Source organism: Pseudonaja textilis, chromosome 16 (assembly GCF_049901715.1).
Source record: "Pseudonaja textilis isolate UNSWEBS1 chromosome 16, rPseTex1.2, whole genome shotgun sequence".
Classification (NCBI taxonomy): Eukaryota; Metazoa; Chordata; class Lepidosauria; order Squamata; family Elapidae; genus Pseudonaja; species Pseudonaja textilis.
In genome coordinates this window covers 4449462-4468083 of record NC_142005.1, presented here as the reverse complement: position 1 = coordinate 4468083, position 18622 = coordinate 4449462, and the positions used below count along the sequence as shown (strand labels likewise).

Here is an 18622-nt window from a genome sequence, read left to right as displayed (position 1 = left end):
AACTTAACAACTGCAATGATTCACTTCACAAATGTGGCAAGAAGAGTTGTAAAATGGGGCAAAACTCACTTAGCAAATCTTTCGCTTAGCAACATAAGTTTTGGGTTCCATTGTGGTCATAGGTTGAGGGCTAAAGGTACTACCAATACTGTGGATACTTTTATTTGCTTACTAGTTCCATACCTGGGCTTAGCTACAAAACTATGTGGTCGGGCTTAGTTTTTGGGGAGGAAAATAAGGGGGGAAAAATTCTGCCTCTGCCTACCAGCATTCATCGGTATTCATCTGGCTAGCGTCCTGTCAGTGTGTGAGAGAGTTGAGGGCTCTTTGGAAACTGAAAGAGTATTTGCTGTGTGAGCAAGGAGACAGCAAGGAGCCTGGGCATGGCTTAGCTCAACCGTTCTGTACTAAAGCTGGTTGCTGCTGTGAAACTAAAACTGAAACTGAAACTCCTCTCCTCTGCTTGTGTTTTGCATTTGGAAGAGATTTCTTTTCAGGTGGGGAGAGGGAGTAGAACTCCTTAGCATCAGATCGTCTTAGTAATAATATAGGAAATAGTAATACTCTGATGGTCATTTCGAAAAATCCTTTCTTAGTGAGCACCTAGAAGCCAAGAGGAACATATATGCCAGTTTTCAAGTTTGTAGGCTTTACGGTTCTGGAGATTTTATGATGATGTGTGAGTGGTATTTCGCTTTTATATATATACATAGACTTAATTTGCTAATCCAATTTTAACATGACCACTCTGAATTCCGACCCTCTGAGCTTCCCTTTCATGCAAACTTCCAAGAATGCGGTCTTGGAACAGCTCTTTCTGTATATGAGTGTGTATGTGTGTGAGTGTGTGTTTGTGTGAACAACAAAGCTTCCTTCCGCACCTTTTCCTGCAGGGCTTCCCTCATCTCTTGGATCCCCGTGCGCTTAATGAATTCCGGCAGGTCAAATGGCGGCTTCTCGATGCCTCTCTTCCCCTGGAGATATTTGCGCTTGAAACACCAGTGGCGGGGCACGGGGACAGAGTTGCGGGTGGCCTTCAAGTGGACTAGCAGCTTGGGATCCTGTGCCGTCACATCATGCATCTCCACCACATCGGGGCGGGCCACCAGCTACAGGGAACCAAAAAGCCAAAAATAAATTAAACAAAGTCCTGGGTTTTTCAACTGTCTTTTTCTCTTTCTTTCTTTCTTTCTTTCTTTCTTTCTTTCTTTCTTTCTTTCTTTCTTTCTTTCTTTCTTTCTTTCTTTCTTTCTTCTTCCTTCCTTCCTTCCTTCCTTCCTTCCTTCCTTCCTTCCTTCCTTCCTTTCTCATTTCTTTGTTTCCTTTCTGTCTTTCTTTTTCCTTTGTCTTTCATTCTTTCTTAATCCTTTTTTCCTTTCTGTCTGCCTGTCTCTCTTTCTTAATCCTTTATTCACCCGCTTTCTTTTCTCTCTCTCTCTCCCTCCCTCTCAAACACTTTATTTGGTCAAGTGTCATTACACACATTGAACCAAGTGGCAGAAGTTCAACAGGGAAAGCTTTCCCCTCCACCCTGCTCTGGGATCAGTGGTGCAGCGCTGGTGATGTCTGAATCTTTGCCAAAATTTCCCACCTGTTTAGTTTTATAGTTTTAACGTGATTTTAATAATGCCCATTTTGCCTGGACAGCCAGAGGTCTGGAACGGTGTAGGGTCTTCCTCCTTTCCCTTTTACGTCAGGTTGTAATTAACATATTTTAATGGACCTCTGAGGTCCCTTCCAGTCCTATGATGCTATGTTCTAAGTGACTCTGGGCTAGTAAAAATTAAACCTTTCCTTCCAATTTCCTGTCAGGCAGCCGCCCTCAATGGCCACCAAACAAGGCATTTACATTGGTGACGTCTTAACTGAGCAGACTTCAGCAGAAATAGGCTGAGCTCCAGTGCTGAGTACATGTGTAGAAGCCTGCCCGGTCCCTGGCATTAGGTAAGCAAACAGACTCTGGAAGTTTTCTTTAAATCCCAACTTCCTTTCTTTTACTCTCTCTCTCTCTCTCTCTCTGTGTGTGTGTGTATTTTTCTATCTTTCTTTCTATCTATCATCTAATCTACCTGTCTTTCTGTCTATCTATCTATCAATCTATCATATCTCTATTATATCTCTGTCTATCCTATCTATCTATCTGTCTATCTATCTATCTATCTATCTATCTATCTATCTATCTATCTATCTATCCATCCATCCACCCATCCATCCATAGGATACAAATAAATGAAAAATACAACCACCTCTTTCAAAGAAATAACACCAATCTATAGGGTAGCTTAAGGCATTCATATCCACATACTAAAAAAAGTATTCATTAAACGTTCTTCTCTTAATTTCATCTATAACATAGTAAAATATCAAATGAAAATAGCCTAGCGTTTGTAAGAAGAAAAAAAAAACCACTACAGTATTTCTCTAGTCTTCAATCATAGAACTTCTCCAGGCCCAGCCAGAGAAATCACAACCTCAGGAGACCAAACAAAAAAAACGAAACCCCAATTTACAGCCCAGTGAGAATAATATCTTTCATCCAAGAAAATGTTAAAAGAAAGCAGAAGGAAGGAGAAAGGAGGAGGAGGAGGAGGAGGAGGAGGAGGAGGAAGAAGGAAGGAAAGAAAAAGAAGTAGGTGGAAGGAGAAAGGAGGGGGAGGAGGAAGAAGAGGAGGATGAGGAGAAGGAGAGCATTAAGTATATATTACCAAGTTACTTATAAAGTAAAAAGGTAGCATAAAAATTTGGCAAATGAATAAATAAAGGAAATGGAAGCCATACCTGTTTCAGCTCAGCCACAGTAAAACGGTTCATCCGCCTCAGTTTCTTCTTGGACAACTTGGGAGCTTCCGGCTTCTTTTCCTGAAATTCGTTTGGAGAGAGCAGCTGTCACTTCCTCCCAACAATTTGATTATCCGTCATTATTATGCCAGTGCAGGTTTCTTATCTAACGTAGCAACCTTTCCCCTGTTTTATCTTGTAGGGGGAAGGCTTATATAAGAAGTGCTGAGACGAGTCTCTTTTTTTGGCCACCTGTCCCCAAGAATCTTAACAGTCTGGGGATGAACTGCCCCTGCGGCTGGAGGTTTCATTTCTGGTCTAGCAACCCGAAACCAAGAAACTACTTTTCTTTTCATCGCAGGATCACACAGAAGGCTAAAGAGGAGGAAAACGGGGCGTTTCCCACCAGCCTGCCACACACATCTCTCCCTCTCTCCCCACACCCTCACACACACAGACACACACACACACACACCTGCTCATCATCAGAGCTGTCGTCACTGTCCTTCCGTTCTTCCTCAAATCCCTTCTTCTTTGGCAAAGCCGAAGCGGCCAACTTGTCTGTTTTCTCCGGTTCTTTCTCCTTGTCCTTCTTAACGTCGTCGGTCAGCTGTGAGGAAGGGAGGACAAGAGTTGGGGAGGGAATTCTCAGAAGGCGGAACAGGTTGCAGAAAATTCCTCCTGGTTTCCAGGTTGAATCTCTCCTTGATCAGTTTCCATCCATTATTCCTTGTCTGGCCTTGGAAAATAGCTTGACCCCTTTCCTCCTCTCTGGGGCAGCCCTTCAAATATTGGAAGGCTGCTCTCCTGTCTCCCCTGGTCCTTCTCTTCCCTAGACTAGCCAGGCCCGGTTCCTGTAACCGTTCTTCATAAGTTTTAGCCTCCAGTCCCCTCATCATCCTGGTTGCTCTTCTCTGCACTTTTTCTAGAGTCTCAACATCTCGAGTCTCAACATTTTCTAGAGTTTTTTTCCCTGGAGTCTCAACAACAGTCAAAAAGATCTATCTCCACCCCTGATTGTGTCTCTCTCTTTGCATCTCTGCACTGCTCTGGAACAACCAGATCTGATCATACCTTGAATGCCTCAAATATCCTTTTAAAGAAGATGAAATTGGGATCGTAGATTTCCGGCTCTTCGGTCACGTACTCAATTTCCACAGGGGCATCACTTCCCGATTCTTCCTCGTGTCCCTTGGCAGCCTGGGAAACCTGGTTACTTTTGGAAGGGGCGTTTTGCTTCTTTTTTTTCTTCCGGTTCCGTCGTTTGCGGTTTTTCTGTTCAGGGAATCGAGAAAGGGAGACCTCCGTTAGCAAAGGGTTATCCAAGGAGCTGCTGATCCAGTTCTACAGAGGAGTTATTGAGTCGATCATCTGCACCTCTGTAACTGTCTGGTTTGGCTCTGCAACCCAACAAGACAGACACAGACTTTGGAGAGTAATTGGGAGTGCAGAAAAAAGCAATGGCTACCAACCTGCCTTCCATCGAGGACCTGTATACTTCAAGAGTCAAAAAGGAGGGCTGTGATGACCCAGGAAGCAGCACACATGTAATAAATCCCCAAACGTAAATAAATCTCCTTTAATGCCTCCAACTTGGCCTCACTGTTCAATTGTTCGCAGTTGGAGATTAAACTCTTTCCAAAATAATCTCCAAATGAAAGAAATACAGTCCAAACTCAAAGAACAGATAACGGAGAAATAAAAAAAAACAAATTGCACTGAAGGAATTTCCACCACAGCACCAGGATAATTAATTACAAACTTCAAGAAGATAACAAGGCACAGTCCGTTGGAAGAACGCCAACCAAGATCAACTTCAGCCAGTAATAAAACACGCTTTGCTTCTAGCAATGCTGTGTTTTAAACACCCCTCCTTTATACTATTCACCCCAGCTGCAGCCAATGAGGGGGATCATGGCCACTTCCTCTCCCGTAAGCCAAGTTGTTCCCTTCTCCATTCCTTACTGCTTGCCCTAGGATGAAGAAGGGATAGGCCTGGGCCGGCCTCTGCCCTTCCCCAGCCTCTTCCACAACCTCCAAAGCCACACTTCCACTCCCTGTCAGCTGTTCCTCCTCTCCCTCGGAGTCAGTCTCCAACAGGGGCATGACAAGGGCTGTGAAAATATCTATAGACCCCTCATATCCTGGACATAAACTGTTTCAACTCCTGCGCTCAAAACAACGCTATAGAGCACTGTACAACAGAACAACTAGACACAAGGACAGTTTTTCCCTGAACGCCATCACTCTGCTAAACAAATAATTCCCTCAACATTGTCAAACTATTTACTAAATGTGCATTGCTATTATTCTTCCCCTCTAATATACACTACGTAAGGACCAGGGTGGGGGTGGGCTAAGGAGAACCAAGGGGCTTATTTTGTATTGATCAGCGGGAAATTCACATTCCGTCTGATTCTCCCGTAATCAGCATCTCTTAGTAAAAGTGCCTTTCCCTTCCATCAAATGGAGTTGAGAGTCTCACTTTCCTGGGAGATCAGACTGCGGCAGGTCTGACACTACCAGGGTCAGCACTGAAGTGAGGATCTTTTTTCTTTTCTATTTTTTAATTAAAAAATAATAATTTATTGAAATTCAAATTATTAAAAAGTTCACAAAAATTCAAAATAATAAAAAAAATTGACAAAGATTTCTCTAATAGATGTGTCAATACCTTTCAGCGTCTTTTTTTTTTGACAGTACAATAAATACAATACATACAATTAATACCTGCTAGTGATTCATAGTATTGGTAATACTAATTCACCATGCCTTAATAATATCGATAAATGTGATTCATGTATATAGGTCATTGGCTCAGAAGAGAAAAATGTCATATTAATACTAAGCACATATATGTATCTAAAAAGAAATCTACATAATTATAGTCTATGCACTGTGCTCTCTATTCCATAGCCGTAAGATACGTTATATATATTTCAGTATACAGTATAGCTACATGTATTACAAATTAAATATAAATATTTAAGGATCGTTTTTCATGCAAAAGGGAACAAGACGGTCTCTTGAGCTGCAGCCTTTCCCAAGTTCTTGCTTCCCCTCACCTCTTTCTTAGACAGGGCCGAAGCGCCGTCTTCAGCATCGGAGGCAGAGATGCCGGCCAGCATCCTCAGCTCTGTCTCCATATCATCGTCTGGAAGGAAGGCAAAATTAGGGCAGGGGTTAAGGGAATGTGCGGGGGGGAGATGAAAAAATGGGAAGAAACACACCAGCCCCCTTCCCCCAAAAAGGAAGATTACAGGTAGCCCTCGACTTACAACAGTTCATTTAGTGACCGTTTGAAGTTACAACGGCACTGAGAAAAGCGGTTTAATGACCGTTTTTCATTCTTAGGACCGTTGCAGCATCTTAATAGTCCCATGATCAAAATTCGGACGCTCAGCAACAGACTCGTATTTATGACGGGGTCATGAGATCCCCTTTTGTGACCTCCTGAGGAGCAAAGTCAGTGGGGAAGCCAGATTCGCTTAACAACCACGTTGCTAACTTTTAACAACTGCAGTGATTCACTTTACAACGGTGGCAAAATAGGTTGGAACTCACTTGACAAACTCACTTGACAAATGACTCACTTAGCAACCGAAATGTTGGGCTCAGTTGTGGTTGTAATTTGAGGTGTACCGCTAATGATGCAGATAATTGCTTTAGTCTGGCAAGATTCTGTCTATGGGCGAACAACCATAGAGAAACTACTCAGAAGCAACTCCTGGTGTCGTTCTTTGGGTTGACATTAACTCGGCCAATCAAGATTCCCCATTTGTTTCCACTATTATCATGAGGATTAGAAACTTAAAAAAAAAAAAAGAGATTCCAAGTCTCATCCCAGCAATGCAATTCCATAATCTGTCTGTCTGTAGCACTGATGAGTGTCTCTGAACTAGATTTCGCAGGAGTCCTATTTCTGGTCCTTTACCTATGGCGCCGGGTACAGATGTCAGCTCTTCCTGACGGATCTCCTTAAGCTGAAGGATCTTTTCCAAGGCTTGAGGAATTTTGGGGCCCACCCCTGAGTCGTCGATCTGAAAGGGTCAAAATCAACACTCAAGATTGTCATCTGTCTGCAAGCTTCATCCGAGCCAAACAGTTCAGGCTTGGTTATGCTTTCGCTTTAGGAAACAGTGGGCAAAGAGAAAAGGCATCTGAGCTGACGGAGTGGATAAACTTTGTGACAAATCAGGCTAAGAACCCTCTGGAAAGAGGACGCAAAGAATTTGGCCACGGAGGCAAGTCTGCTGACTCATGTGCCTGCTGTACAAGTGCAAACCAGATCTCCCCTTGAACCCGGAGACAAAATTCTTAGGCAATTTCCAAGTAATTGAATCTCATCCCGATTTAAGAGCTGAGGTACCTGGCTGGTTTTTTTCCCCCTCCCTTACCTACACATAGCTCAATTTCTCTTCCTACAAATTGAATAAATGGATGGATGGATGCGTGGATGGAGAGCTGGATGAATGCATGGATGGGTGGATGCATGAATGGATAGATCCATGGATGGAGAGCTGGCTGGATGGATGAATGGATGGGTGGGTGGGTGGATGCATGGATAGCTGGATGAATGCATGGCTGGATGGGTGGGTGGATGGATAGCTGGCTGGAAAGATACATGAGTAGGTGTATGGATGCATGGATAGATGAATGGGTGGGTGGGTGGGTGTATGGATGGATGGATAGCTGGATAAATGCATGGATGGACAGCTGGCTGGGTGGATGGATGGATGGATGGAGGGATGGACAGCTGGATGGATGCATGGATGGGTGGGTGGATAGCTGGCTGGGTAGATGCGTAAGTAGGTGAGTGGATGCATGGATGGAAGGATGGGTGGGTGGGTGGGTAGATGCATGGATGGAAAGCTAGATGGATGGGTGGGTGGATGCATGGATGGATAGCTGGATAGATGCATGAGTGGGTGGGTGAGTTGGTGCATAGTTGGATAAATGCATGGATGGATAGTTGGATGGGTGGATGGATGGAGAGCTGGCTGGCTGGCTGGATGGGTGGATGGAACAACAACCTAAGTTCCCCTCCGTTGGCCACCTCTGGCCATAAATGGACTTACCTCCCGACTGTCTTCTCCAGGAGGCGGTGGGGGGCCACGGGGTCTTGAACTCGCTATTCCCATGGGGGAGCTGGAAGATGGGTTTACTAGAATAGAGAAACCGAGACTCAAATGAGCTAAAGCAATACCACTTTGCCATTTCCTTGCTTAAAAGACAAAGCAGGGAACACCATCCGTGCTGGAAGGAAATGGGAGTTTGGTCTCGACTGTAAGCAACAGCCTGATCAAGGAGCCATGAAGGAAAATACCAACATTGACAGGGCAAGTCACTTGCATATAAATAGTGAAAACCACACTCGCTTCCAGCACTGATGTTACCTAGTTGGGTCACAAAACGTCTGCAAGCTCAGACAGCACCAAGAACCCCACAGCCCTCCTCCTCCTTTCCACAAACCCCTTCCAGAACTGATGACGTTACTTAGTTGGGTCATGAAACGTCTGCAAGAAAACTATCAAGGACTCCAGAGTCAGCTTCCTCCTTTCCACAAACCCCTTCCAGCACTGATGTCACCTAGTTGGGTCATGAAATGTCGGCAAGAAAACAACCCAGAGAGATCCAAGGACCCCACATTTCCACATGTTTTTTTACACCCATATTATGGGAGTACTAGAAGTCTTAAAATATAAGGCTGAAACAGTCAAGCAAGGCCGAAACCAACCAAGCTGCTGAGCAGGATTTTAATTCTGGAGGTCAAACCCAGATTTTCCTGGCATATAAAGTTTTGGAAATGTGCAACTGTGCCCTAAGCCTTTATAAAATTCTTGTGCTTTATTTCAAAACCCAGGAGACAGGAAGAAAAGAGTTTATTTCCTCCAAATGCTTTGCTTTGCAATGCTGGCAAATCCCTCGAAACAGCTGCTTTTATCTTAAGAAGCAGCAGTTATGCAATCGATTTTTTTGCTGACGGAAGCTGTGCTTTTTTTAAAAAAAACAACAACTCCTGTTCAGCCACAAAGGAGTGGGGGATTTTTTTTCTCTCAAATACCCTTGCAAGTCCATGATTTTACCAAATCCACTTCTCTCATTTTAAATACTGAATGCAGCCCAAAATGCCAATGCAAATCCTAAGTTGCATTAACAGAGGGATACAATCGAGATCAAGTGAGGTACTAAAACCACTCTATAAAGCCTTAGTAAGGCCACAACTAGAGTCCTGCATCCAGTTTTGGTCACCACACTATAAAAAAGATGTTGAGGCTCTAGAAAAATTGCAGAGAAGAGCAACCAGGATGATGAGGGGATTGGAGACTAAGGCATATGAAGAATGGTTATAGGAACTGGGCTTGGCTAGTCTAGGGAAGAGAAGGACCAGGGGAGACAGGAGAGCAGTCTTCCAATATTTGGGGGGCTGCCACAGAGAGGAGGAAGGGGTCTATCTTTTTTCTAAAGCATCTGTAGGCCAGACAAGAAATAATGGATGGAAACTGAACAAGGAAAGATTTAACCTGGAAATAAGGAGAAACTTTCTGACATGAGAACAATCAACCCATGGAACAGAAGTTGCCCTCGGAAGTTGTAGGAGCTTAATCACTTGAGATTTTCAAGAAGAGATTGAACTGCCATCTGTCAGAAATGGTGTAGGGTCTCCTGCTTGGGCGGGGGTTGGACTAGATGACCTACAAGGTCCCTTCCAACTCTGATTATCTATTATCTGCTTTAAGACAGGGCTCTCCAAACGTGGCAATTTTAAGACGTGTGGACTTCAACTCCCAGGATTCCTCAAGTCAACTATGCTGGTTAATTGTTCCCCAGGAGGTGGGGAGTTCCACTTCTTCCTTAGGCACAAAAGCCGGCTGGGTGACTTTGGGTTAGACTCTCTCTCAGCACAACCAACCTGAGAGGACTGTTGTTGTAGGGAAAATAGGAGGAGAAAGGAGTTTTAGATATGTTTGCCTTGAGTTATTGATAAAAACAATAAAGGCAGGAAACAAACAAACAAAATGAAATCGTAGGAAGATATAATAAATTGGTTGTAATGTAGACGGAGTGAAAGCTTTTTACTCCTTTGATCTTCGACCTTTAATTTCCTTGATTTAAATAGCACTTTCTTTTCTTTTTCCCCCCCTGTGCTTTGATTAACCTTGCTTAGCCCAAAAGGGGACAGGATGATGGGTGAACATTGAACAAATGGGTGTGGAAGTCCCCCAAAATCTTGGCCACCCCAAATTGAAGGAAATGTGTAGTTGTTTAGGAACCCTTTTCATGCTTTCCGGAGGCGTGCGATGATCCTGCTAGTTGGGGACAATGGGGATTGTAGCCCTACACACTGGAGGAAGGGGGCTGGTTGCATTGAGTAGTTTTTTGCTCTAGGAAAAACAGAAGGAGGATCGTGTGTGTGCTGTCTAAAGTTGTTTGTAACAATAATAAACATGGGTTTAAATAAATAAAAATATACACCAGAAACTGCAAAAATGCAAAAAAAAAACCCAACCTCCTGTCCTGGCCCAAAAGCACTTACTTCTGGGGTGGCTTTGAGGTCTTGATAGCAGATCTGGAACTGTCCGAGGTACTGAAGGGGCTAGCTTTGACATCTCTTGATGGCGCACCTGCTCCATTAATACCGCTGCCTGTGGTGGGGGAGGCAAGTGGGGGGCAGGGGAGGGAGGGAGAAGAGAGTCAACACAGACCCAACGCTACAAACTTTACTATCAAACTTTTGGCCCTCCACCTGCGAACGATGGGGAAGCAAACGGAGGCTGTTTCACCACTGCGCAGCGCTCCTTTCTCTAAATAACGTTACAGGCAGCCCTCGACGTGCGACCGCAGTCGAGCCCGGAATTTGTGTTGTCGAGTGAGAAATTGGTGACAGGAGCTTTTGCCCCGTTTTACGGCTTCTCTTGCCATCTTTGTGAAGCGAAACACCGCAGTTGTCAGCTAAAAAGATACTCCTTTAGTCTTTTTAGCTGCCAGAAAAAGAGATGGGGGGGAACAGTGCATCCCTTAAGTGCCTAGATAATCACCCTGGCAGCCCAAAGTTGTTGGAGCGCAAGAATATTACTGGAGAGCGTGATTGATGACTCTTGGCTAGGGATGTGTCCCATTGGCGAATATACATCCAGGGAGTGGTGGGGAAGACCAGGGTCAAGGGGGAAACGATGTATTTTAGGATCGGCTGCATCCAGCTAACATCAACACGGCCACTTCTAATAAATCAATTTTATTTTCTCTTGAGAGATGCGGCTAGAGACTTATGATTTGAATGAAGGTGGATTTGTTGGGAGTCCTGACAGCAGTATTGGTTATTAACAACAGTGCGTTGTTAATCGGACTTCCCCGTGGACTTGGCTTGTCAGGTCTCAAAACATGATTATGTCATCCCGGGATGCTGTGTCCATCATAAACATTAGCCCATGGTCGAGCATCTGAATGTAAATCAGGTGTCCCTGGGGATGCTGCAATGGTGGTAAGTGTGAAAAACGGCTTTAAGTCCTTTTTTTTCCAGTGCCGTTGGAACTTCGGATGGTCACTGAAGGAACTGTTGTAAGTCAAGGACTACCTGTATGGATTTCCCACTTGGCATTCTCTGAGCTTGGTGGTTTTCTTTGCGGACATTTCGTTACCAAACTAGGTCTGCCAAAAAAAACCCACCAAAAAACAAAAACCAACCAAGCTCAGAAAGCACCAAGGAGCAAAGGACTTCCCCGTCTTCTTCCTGCTCCTCCAGGACATCAACACTGAGACAAGCTGGGGATTATGGGATAGAATGTAGTAGGCTGGGCTCCCAGGTGGGAAGGGGTACACTCCAGATTGTAAGAGGAGTGTCAAAACCTGGGTGGGTGGCGGAGTCGAAAGAGGAATCGGCCTAGCATCCCTACGTAGCCACAAACGGACCACGTCCAACCTCTCTTGAATTCCGTTGTCTCTTATCTAGAGCCCAAATAAGTTATCCATTAGTTGAGTACATTGAATTTTTTTGTGCTTGAGAGAATAGCAACAGCACTTAAGATTTATATATTGCTTCACAGTGATTTTACAGGCCTAAGTGGTTTATAGGATCAGCCTCTTGCCCCCAACAATCTGGATCCTCATTTTACTGGCCTCGGAAAGATGGAAGGCTGAGTCAACCTTGAGCCTTATGGGATTCGAACTGCCAAATTGCAGGCAGCTGGCAGCCAGCAGAAGTAGCCTGCAGTACTGCACTCTAACCACTGTGCCAACGTGGCTCATTATCCTTCTCATCTTCCTTATCTTCTCATCTTTCCTACTCCTTTCTCCTATTGGTATCTATGATTTATCACTTGTTGTATCCTATGTTTATTTTTTAATATTTTAAATATTTTTAACATTTTTACAGTCTTTGCCGCCTTCCAGCATCAATAATACTCATATATACATATCAATTATGTTTCTTTTTCTTCCTTTAACTATATACGTTGCCATTAAGTTTAATATACTGCTTACATTACCTTTATATTTAATCTTTACTTCTATCTTCTAACCATTTATACCGTGTGTCCCAGACCAAATAATATTCCGTTTTCCCTCTATGTTGAATGATTGTAATTATGAACCGCTTCTCCCTATTAATTCACATACATGCAAAGGCAAGATGCTCTCTACAGGTGTGGAAACCATAGTAAACTCAGCTTGGAAAAATCACTGTGTGTCATTTTTGGGGTTTGGGGCCTGAGAGATTGTAAGAGGCAGAGTGGAAGACAATGCAAAGATGCCAAATTAAGGAAGGCTGCTGGTGGGCTGCTACCCACATACACACGCCCCCTCCCCCACATACCTGTGCATCTCCAAAGCAAGGTGTGTTGTTACCTGCTTGCCTCTCTCCTCCTGTTGGATCAACATGGCGGCCTGTTGCTGAGCCAGCTTCAGTCGCTCTTCCTCGGGCAATGAGGAAGGATCCATCTGCATGCGGAGAGGCGGGCCCAGAGTGGGGGGCGGTGGAGGAGGTCCCACGCCCATGGGGAAGTTGAGGCCCATGCCAGGAGGAGGGGGAGGGGGAGGCTGCATCGGGGGCATGCCCATTGGAGGTGGGGGCAAAGGAATGCCTTGGACCTGAATCGGGAGAGAAAGCCGTTATTCACAAGAAGCATCTCCTTCGTGGTTGGAAAAAATTATTAAACACCATATAGATTGGAAACCCGAAATATTTTTTTATTAGGAAGGGTACCTGAAGGTTACAATAAAGAAGAAAGCATATTTAATCGTACATGTATTAACAGCAGCTAGAATTGTGTTTGCTTAGAACTGGAAAAGTGATAAGATGCCGATAGGAGGGAAAAGTAATTGAGAAAATATTTGAATGTGCAGAAATGAATAGATTAACATTGGAAAGTAAAGGAAAAGAAGAATCTGAATATTACATGGTATGGGATTTATTTTACCAATGGTTAGAAAACAAAACAAATTAAAAATGGATTAGATGAATATATAAAGCAATAAGAGAAGATAGTTAAAAATAGATATGTTGGATATTGCTTATTTGAAAATGGGATTATATTGTTTTATTGATAAGGAAAGTATTAATCATAAACTGTAAGCACACAAAATATGTACCTAATTAACACACGGTTGAAATGGATTTATTGTATATATTATTGTTATTGTCATTATCAAGAAGAAGAAGAAGAAGAAGAAGAAGAAGAAGAAGAAGAAGAAGAAGAAGAAGAAGAAGAAGAAGAAGAAGAAGAAGAAGAAGAAGAAGAAGAAGAAGTCGTCTCCTGGGTTTGCAGGCTTCAGAAGCCTCTGTCAACCCTGAAGCTGGCCTGACTGAGCCCATTTTGAGACTTCAGCACTGACACACTGGAGAAGAGGGACAGAGAGGGGGGAATAGAGTTGGGGTGTTGTAGTCAAAACAAAATACTTTCTCTTGGAAACCAAGGACATTCTTGCAGGTGCTCGGAAGGGCACTGGAGTCACCTAGCAACTGGAGAGTATCCTGATTGGACCATGTGACTGATTATTCTGAGAAAGTGAAAAGCTTTCACTTTTAATTAGGTGAAAACCGTGGGAAAATTCAGAGTCTGTTTCCCACCAGCCTCTGCCAATATGACATATCCAATAAACTTCTTTGAGGAATCTACCTGCCTCAGAGTTTTGTTTGCTATGGATATGTTACTTGGAACCCTGATACTCTGCTTGTATGCCCAAGTCAACCAATTATATTTGGGGGCTTGATTAGGGGGTGTCCAAACTTGGCAACTTTTAAAGACTTGTGGAACTTCGATTCCCAGAATCCATGCTGGCTGTGGAATTCTGGGAATTGAACCTCCACGAGTCTTAAAAGTGGCCATTACAACCACTCATTAATTACCTTTCAAAGTCAGAATGGTACTAAAAAAAGGAATTTATAATTGATCTTTGCAGTTACAAAGACTGCAGCACCCACATGATTACATGATTGTGATTTGTTTAATGACTACATGATTCATTTATAACAACTGCGGTGATTTGTTTAATAACATGGCAAAAAGGTTGTCATGCCCTTGTTGGACTCTGAGGGAGAGGAGGAACAGCTGACAGGGAGTGGAGGTGTGGCTCCGGAGGTTGTGGAGGAGGCTGGGGAAGGGCAGAGACCGGCTGGGCAGTCAGAGGCCCATCCCCTCTGCATCCTAGGACACACAAGGAGGAATGGAGAAGGAAGCAATTTGGCTTATGAGAGGGGAAGTGGCCACGATCCCCCTCATTGGTTGCAGCTGGGGAGACTAGTATATAAGAGAGACGATTACAACACAGCATTGCCAGAAGCAAAGTGTGTGTTATTTTGGTTGGCGTCCTTCGAACAGACTGTGCCTTGTAATCTGCTTGAAGTTGGTAATTACTTATCCTGGTCCGTTGTGGAATTTCCCTCATTGTAGTTTGTTTTGGGTTTTTATTTCACCTCTATCTGTTCATTAAGTTCGGACTGTATTGCTTTCTTTTGAAGACTATTTTTGAGTACGTTTTATCTCCAACTGAGAATTATTGAACAGTGGGGCCAAGTTGGAGGCATTAAAGGACATTTATTTACGTTTTGGATTTTGTTACGTTTGTGTTACACTCCAGGTCATCACAAAGGTACTAAAATTTAGCACAACTCACTTAACCATGGCCTTGCTTAGCAACAGAAATTCTGGCCCAATACAGGTGTTGTGGACTTACCACCACAATAGAGCCCAACATTACTGCTGCTAAGTGAAACATTTAAGCAAGTTTTGTCCAATTTTACAACCTCTCTTGCCACCGTTGTTAATCACTGCAGTTAATAAATCAGTAATCCAGTTGTTAAGTGAATCAGTAGGTTTTCCTACTGATTTTGTTTGTCAGAAGGTTGCAAAAGGGGATCACATGACCTTGGGATTTAAGTATGAACCAGTTGCCAAGCCTCTGAATTTTGATCACGTGACCATAGGGATGCCGCAAAGGTCGTAATTGTGAAAAATGGTCGTAAGCCACTTTTTTCAGTGCCGTTGTAGCTTTGAACGGTCACTAAATGAACCACTGTAAGTTGAGGATGCTCTGTACTAACCGGTCCTGGCAAGGGAGGTGGGCCTGAGTTGTCTCCATCGTCTCCTCTCAGAACAGGCCTGGTAAGCAGAATCCCTGTCTGTTTAAAAAAAAATGAAAGAAAAATAAATTGGGAGGAATAAATCAACTATTTGCCCTTTTCAACTTGAAATCTAAAATATATCTCTCCGGCAGAAGTGATGGTTTAGAACAGTGTTTCTCAATCTTGAAAATGTGCGGACTTCAACTTCCAAATTCCCCAGCCAGCAACGCTGGAATTCTGGGGGTTGAAGTCCACATATCTTCAAGAAGTCAAGGTTGAGAAAGCCTGATCTAGGTTTTAAGATGGCTTAGAGCAGTGGTCACCAACCAGTGGGCTGGGGACCACTGGTGGTCCCCGAAAAAATGTTGGTGGTCCGCAGAGAAATTTCACCCCCAAATCAATTAATCCAGGCTGTGCGAGAACACAAGGCTGCGCTGCCCATATGGCTTGCAGGAACACAAGGCTTGCATCGCTTGCATTGCAAACACGAGGTAGTGAGGGGAGGAGGGGAAAGGGCGGAGGGGGGAGACTTGCCCCATTCACCCCATGTGCCTGGCCTGGCCACCAAGCAGCTTCTTTCTTCTGCTTTTGGTTGCACGCAAGGAAAGCAGCAGAAGTCTTTCTTTCTCTCCTGCAAACTCCGCCAGAAATGAGTCTTTGGGACCCTGCAAGGCATCCTGCTCCAAGAGGCTACGCTGGCACGAGAAGTCTCACAAAGACTCCTTTCTGGCAGTTTGGGGGAGAGAAAGAAAGACTTCTGCTGTTTTCTTTGCATGAAGCCAAAAGTCTCTCTCTCTCTCTCTCTTTCAAATTTTCAGCATGCAAAAATCAAATTTCAAATGAAGGTTACAAACCTGCGTGGATTTGTTCTTAGTTGCTCAGAGGGTTTTTAACAACCATCTAACATAACATACACCTTTTCTAGATTCTCCTTTACCAAAATGTTATGTTCTTAGCACCCGAAATTCCTGTTTCTTTCTGAGTGGATTACACTAAAGTAATCCAGGTTTATAGAATCTAGTTGTGTATACTCAGATTCCCCGGTGTTTGGGCCTTCCTTTCTGTGACCTGCCAGCCAGTTACAGTAAAAAATACAAAAACCTGTTGTTGCTTTTTTCTGATCCAAGAAATAAGGTTTCACCTGAAGAGTATATGTTTGCAGCCTTTCCAGCAGCTCTTCACGGCTACCTGGAAAAGGAACAAAAATAAAATAATTCAGAGATGGTGCTGTGAAACAAGAAGGGAGATTAAACTTTGCCAATCATTCGCCATTGATCTTCTCCAAACATTCTCCATACAGAAGAAAAAAAATTCTGAAGTTCTCCAGGAAGAGAATGTGTGGCAGCAAAAACCAAAGATATCATCAGAGCTTAGCAGGATAGGCTAATTGGGTCACTACGGTAGCCCGATATAATGACCCCCCCCAAAGGGTACAGGTAGTCCTCAACTTACAACAGTTTGTTTAGTTTGAAGTTATAATGGCACTGAAAAAAGCGATTTATGACTGTTTTTCACTTACGACCGTTGTAGCATCCCCATGGTCACATGATCAAAATTCAGACACTTGGCATCTGACTCAGATTTATGACAGCTGCAGCAAACTGAGGTCGTGTGATCCCCTTTTGTGACCTTCTGACAAGCAAAGTCAATGGGGAAGCCAAATTCACTTAACAACCATGTTACCATATTAACAATTGTGATGCAAGTCCAAAATGCTGGAAATGTAAGAAGGTTGACCGTACATTTTATCATATGTGGTGGCTATGCCCCAAGACTAGGACATTCTGGATTCAAATTAAAAGCTGGCTACAAGAGATTACTGGTTACCAGATTGAGCTCAGACCGGAAACCTTCCTTCTAGGAATTATTAAAGATAAAATCCCCAAAGAAATAAAATATTTATTGCTACATATCACAACAACCGCCAGAATAGCCTTCGCACAGGTATGGAAAACTACCAATATTCCTAAGGAAGAACTGATATTACAAAAAGTAACAGAAAGTGCGGAAATGAATATGTTAACGCTGAAATTGAAAGAAAGAGATGACTCTGAATACTTCCTAATCTGGAATAAATGGTATGATTGGTTAGCAAACAGAACTAAAAAATAAGGCAAGAAATCTTACTGTAAGAAGCCTTTGGAAAGTAAAATGTAAATTTGTAAATTATGTAAGAATATAGGAATAATGATTATAGTTAAAGTTATTAATTAATATTAAATATAAATACAATGTGTTAGGATATTAAAGATAAGAACTTGTATAGATGTCAAGAATGTTGTTGAAACTATTATGTTTTACGATGAAAAATAGAAACTTAATAAAAACATACTTTAAAAAAAGCAATTGTGATGATTCACTTTACAATCGTGGTGAGAAAGATTGTAAGGGGGCAAAACTATCTCACTTAGCAACATAAATTTTGGGCCCTGTGGTGTTCGTAAGTTGGAGGACTATCTGTACTTATGACCCAGTTTCCAAATTCCAATGGGCGGAGCCCACCATGGTCATGTGATTGCACTTTGTGTGCTCAGCAACTACTCCAAGCTTACACTTTATGGTCACTTTAGATGTACATTAATCGGCATACATTACAATGAAATTTTGTTGCATACAGCTCTCGAAGGGTCACCACCTCCAATATACACTACATAAACATGGCAAAAACAAAAATAAATGGAAAATTATGCATATACCCACATCTATATGTATAAAAGCAAAATACTACTCACACATCATCACAAAATCTCCAGAACCGTAAAGCCTACAAACTTAAAATTTGGCACGTATTTTCCTCTTAGCTTCTAGGTGCTCACTAAGAAAGGATTTTTCCAAATGACCATCAGAGCATTAGTATTTCCTATGTTATTATTATTATTAACACGCTCTGATGCTAAGGCGTTCTACTCCCCCTCCCCACCTGAAAAGAAATCTCTTCCAAATGCAAAACACAAGCAGAGGAGAGGAGGTTCAGTTTCAGTTTCAGAGCACCAAGCAGCTTTAGGACAGAACAGTTGAGCTAAGCCAGGCCCAGGCTCCTTGCTTCTCTCCTTCTTGCTCACACAGCAAATACTCTTTCAGTTTCCAAACAGCCCTCAACTCTCTCACACACTGACAGGATGCTTGCCAGTGGATGCTGGTAGGCATAGGCAGAATTCCCCCCGCCCCCTTATTTTCCTCCCCAAAAACTAAGCTCAACCACATAGTTTCGTAGCAAAGCAAGGGTACTGAGCTAGTAGAAAATAGAATACAAAACAGAATAGAAATGAATAGAATATAATATAA

General features: G+C 43.1%; 1 protein-coding gene across 1 annotated transcript in view; it reads right to left on the bottom strand.

The window, feature by feature from the left end:
- SF3B2 (splicing factor 3b subunit 2) overlaps nucleotides 1-18622 on the bottom strand; it is a 33680-nt gene that overhangs the window by 14153 nt on the left and 905 nt on the right. The window contains exons 2-12 of the mRNA XM_026716287.2: nucleotides 16479-16525; nucleotides 15317-15394; nucleotides 12622-12864; nucleotides 10316-10424; nucleotides 7857-7942; nucleotides 6713-6818; nucleotides 5844-5932; nucleotides 3853-4053; nucleotides 3254-3388; nucleotides 2779-2859; nucleotides 882-1109 (exon numbers count right to left, since the gene is read on the bottom strand). Coding sequence (XP_026572072.1) covers nucleotides 882-1109; nucleotides 2779-2859; nucleotides 3254-3388; nucleotides 3853-4053; nucleotides 5844-5932; nucleotides 6713-6818; nucleotides 7857-7942; nucleotides 10316-10424; nucleotides 12622-12864; nucleotides 15317-15394; nucleotides 16479-16525 — 1403 coding nt within the window. The remainder of the gene's footprint in view (nucleotides 1-881; nucleotides 1110-2778; nucleotides 2860-3253; nucleotides 3389-3852; nucleotides 4054-5843; nucleotides 5933-6712; nucleotides 6819-7856; nucleotides 7943-10315; nucleotides 10425-12621; nucleotides 12865-15316; nucleotides 15395-16478; nucleotides 16526-18622) is intronic.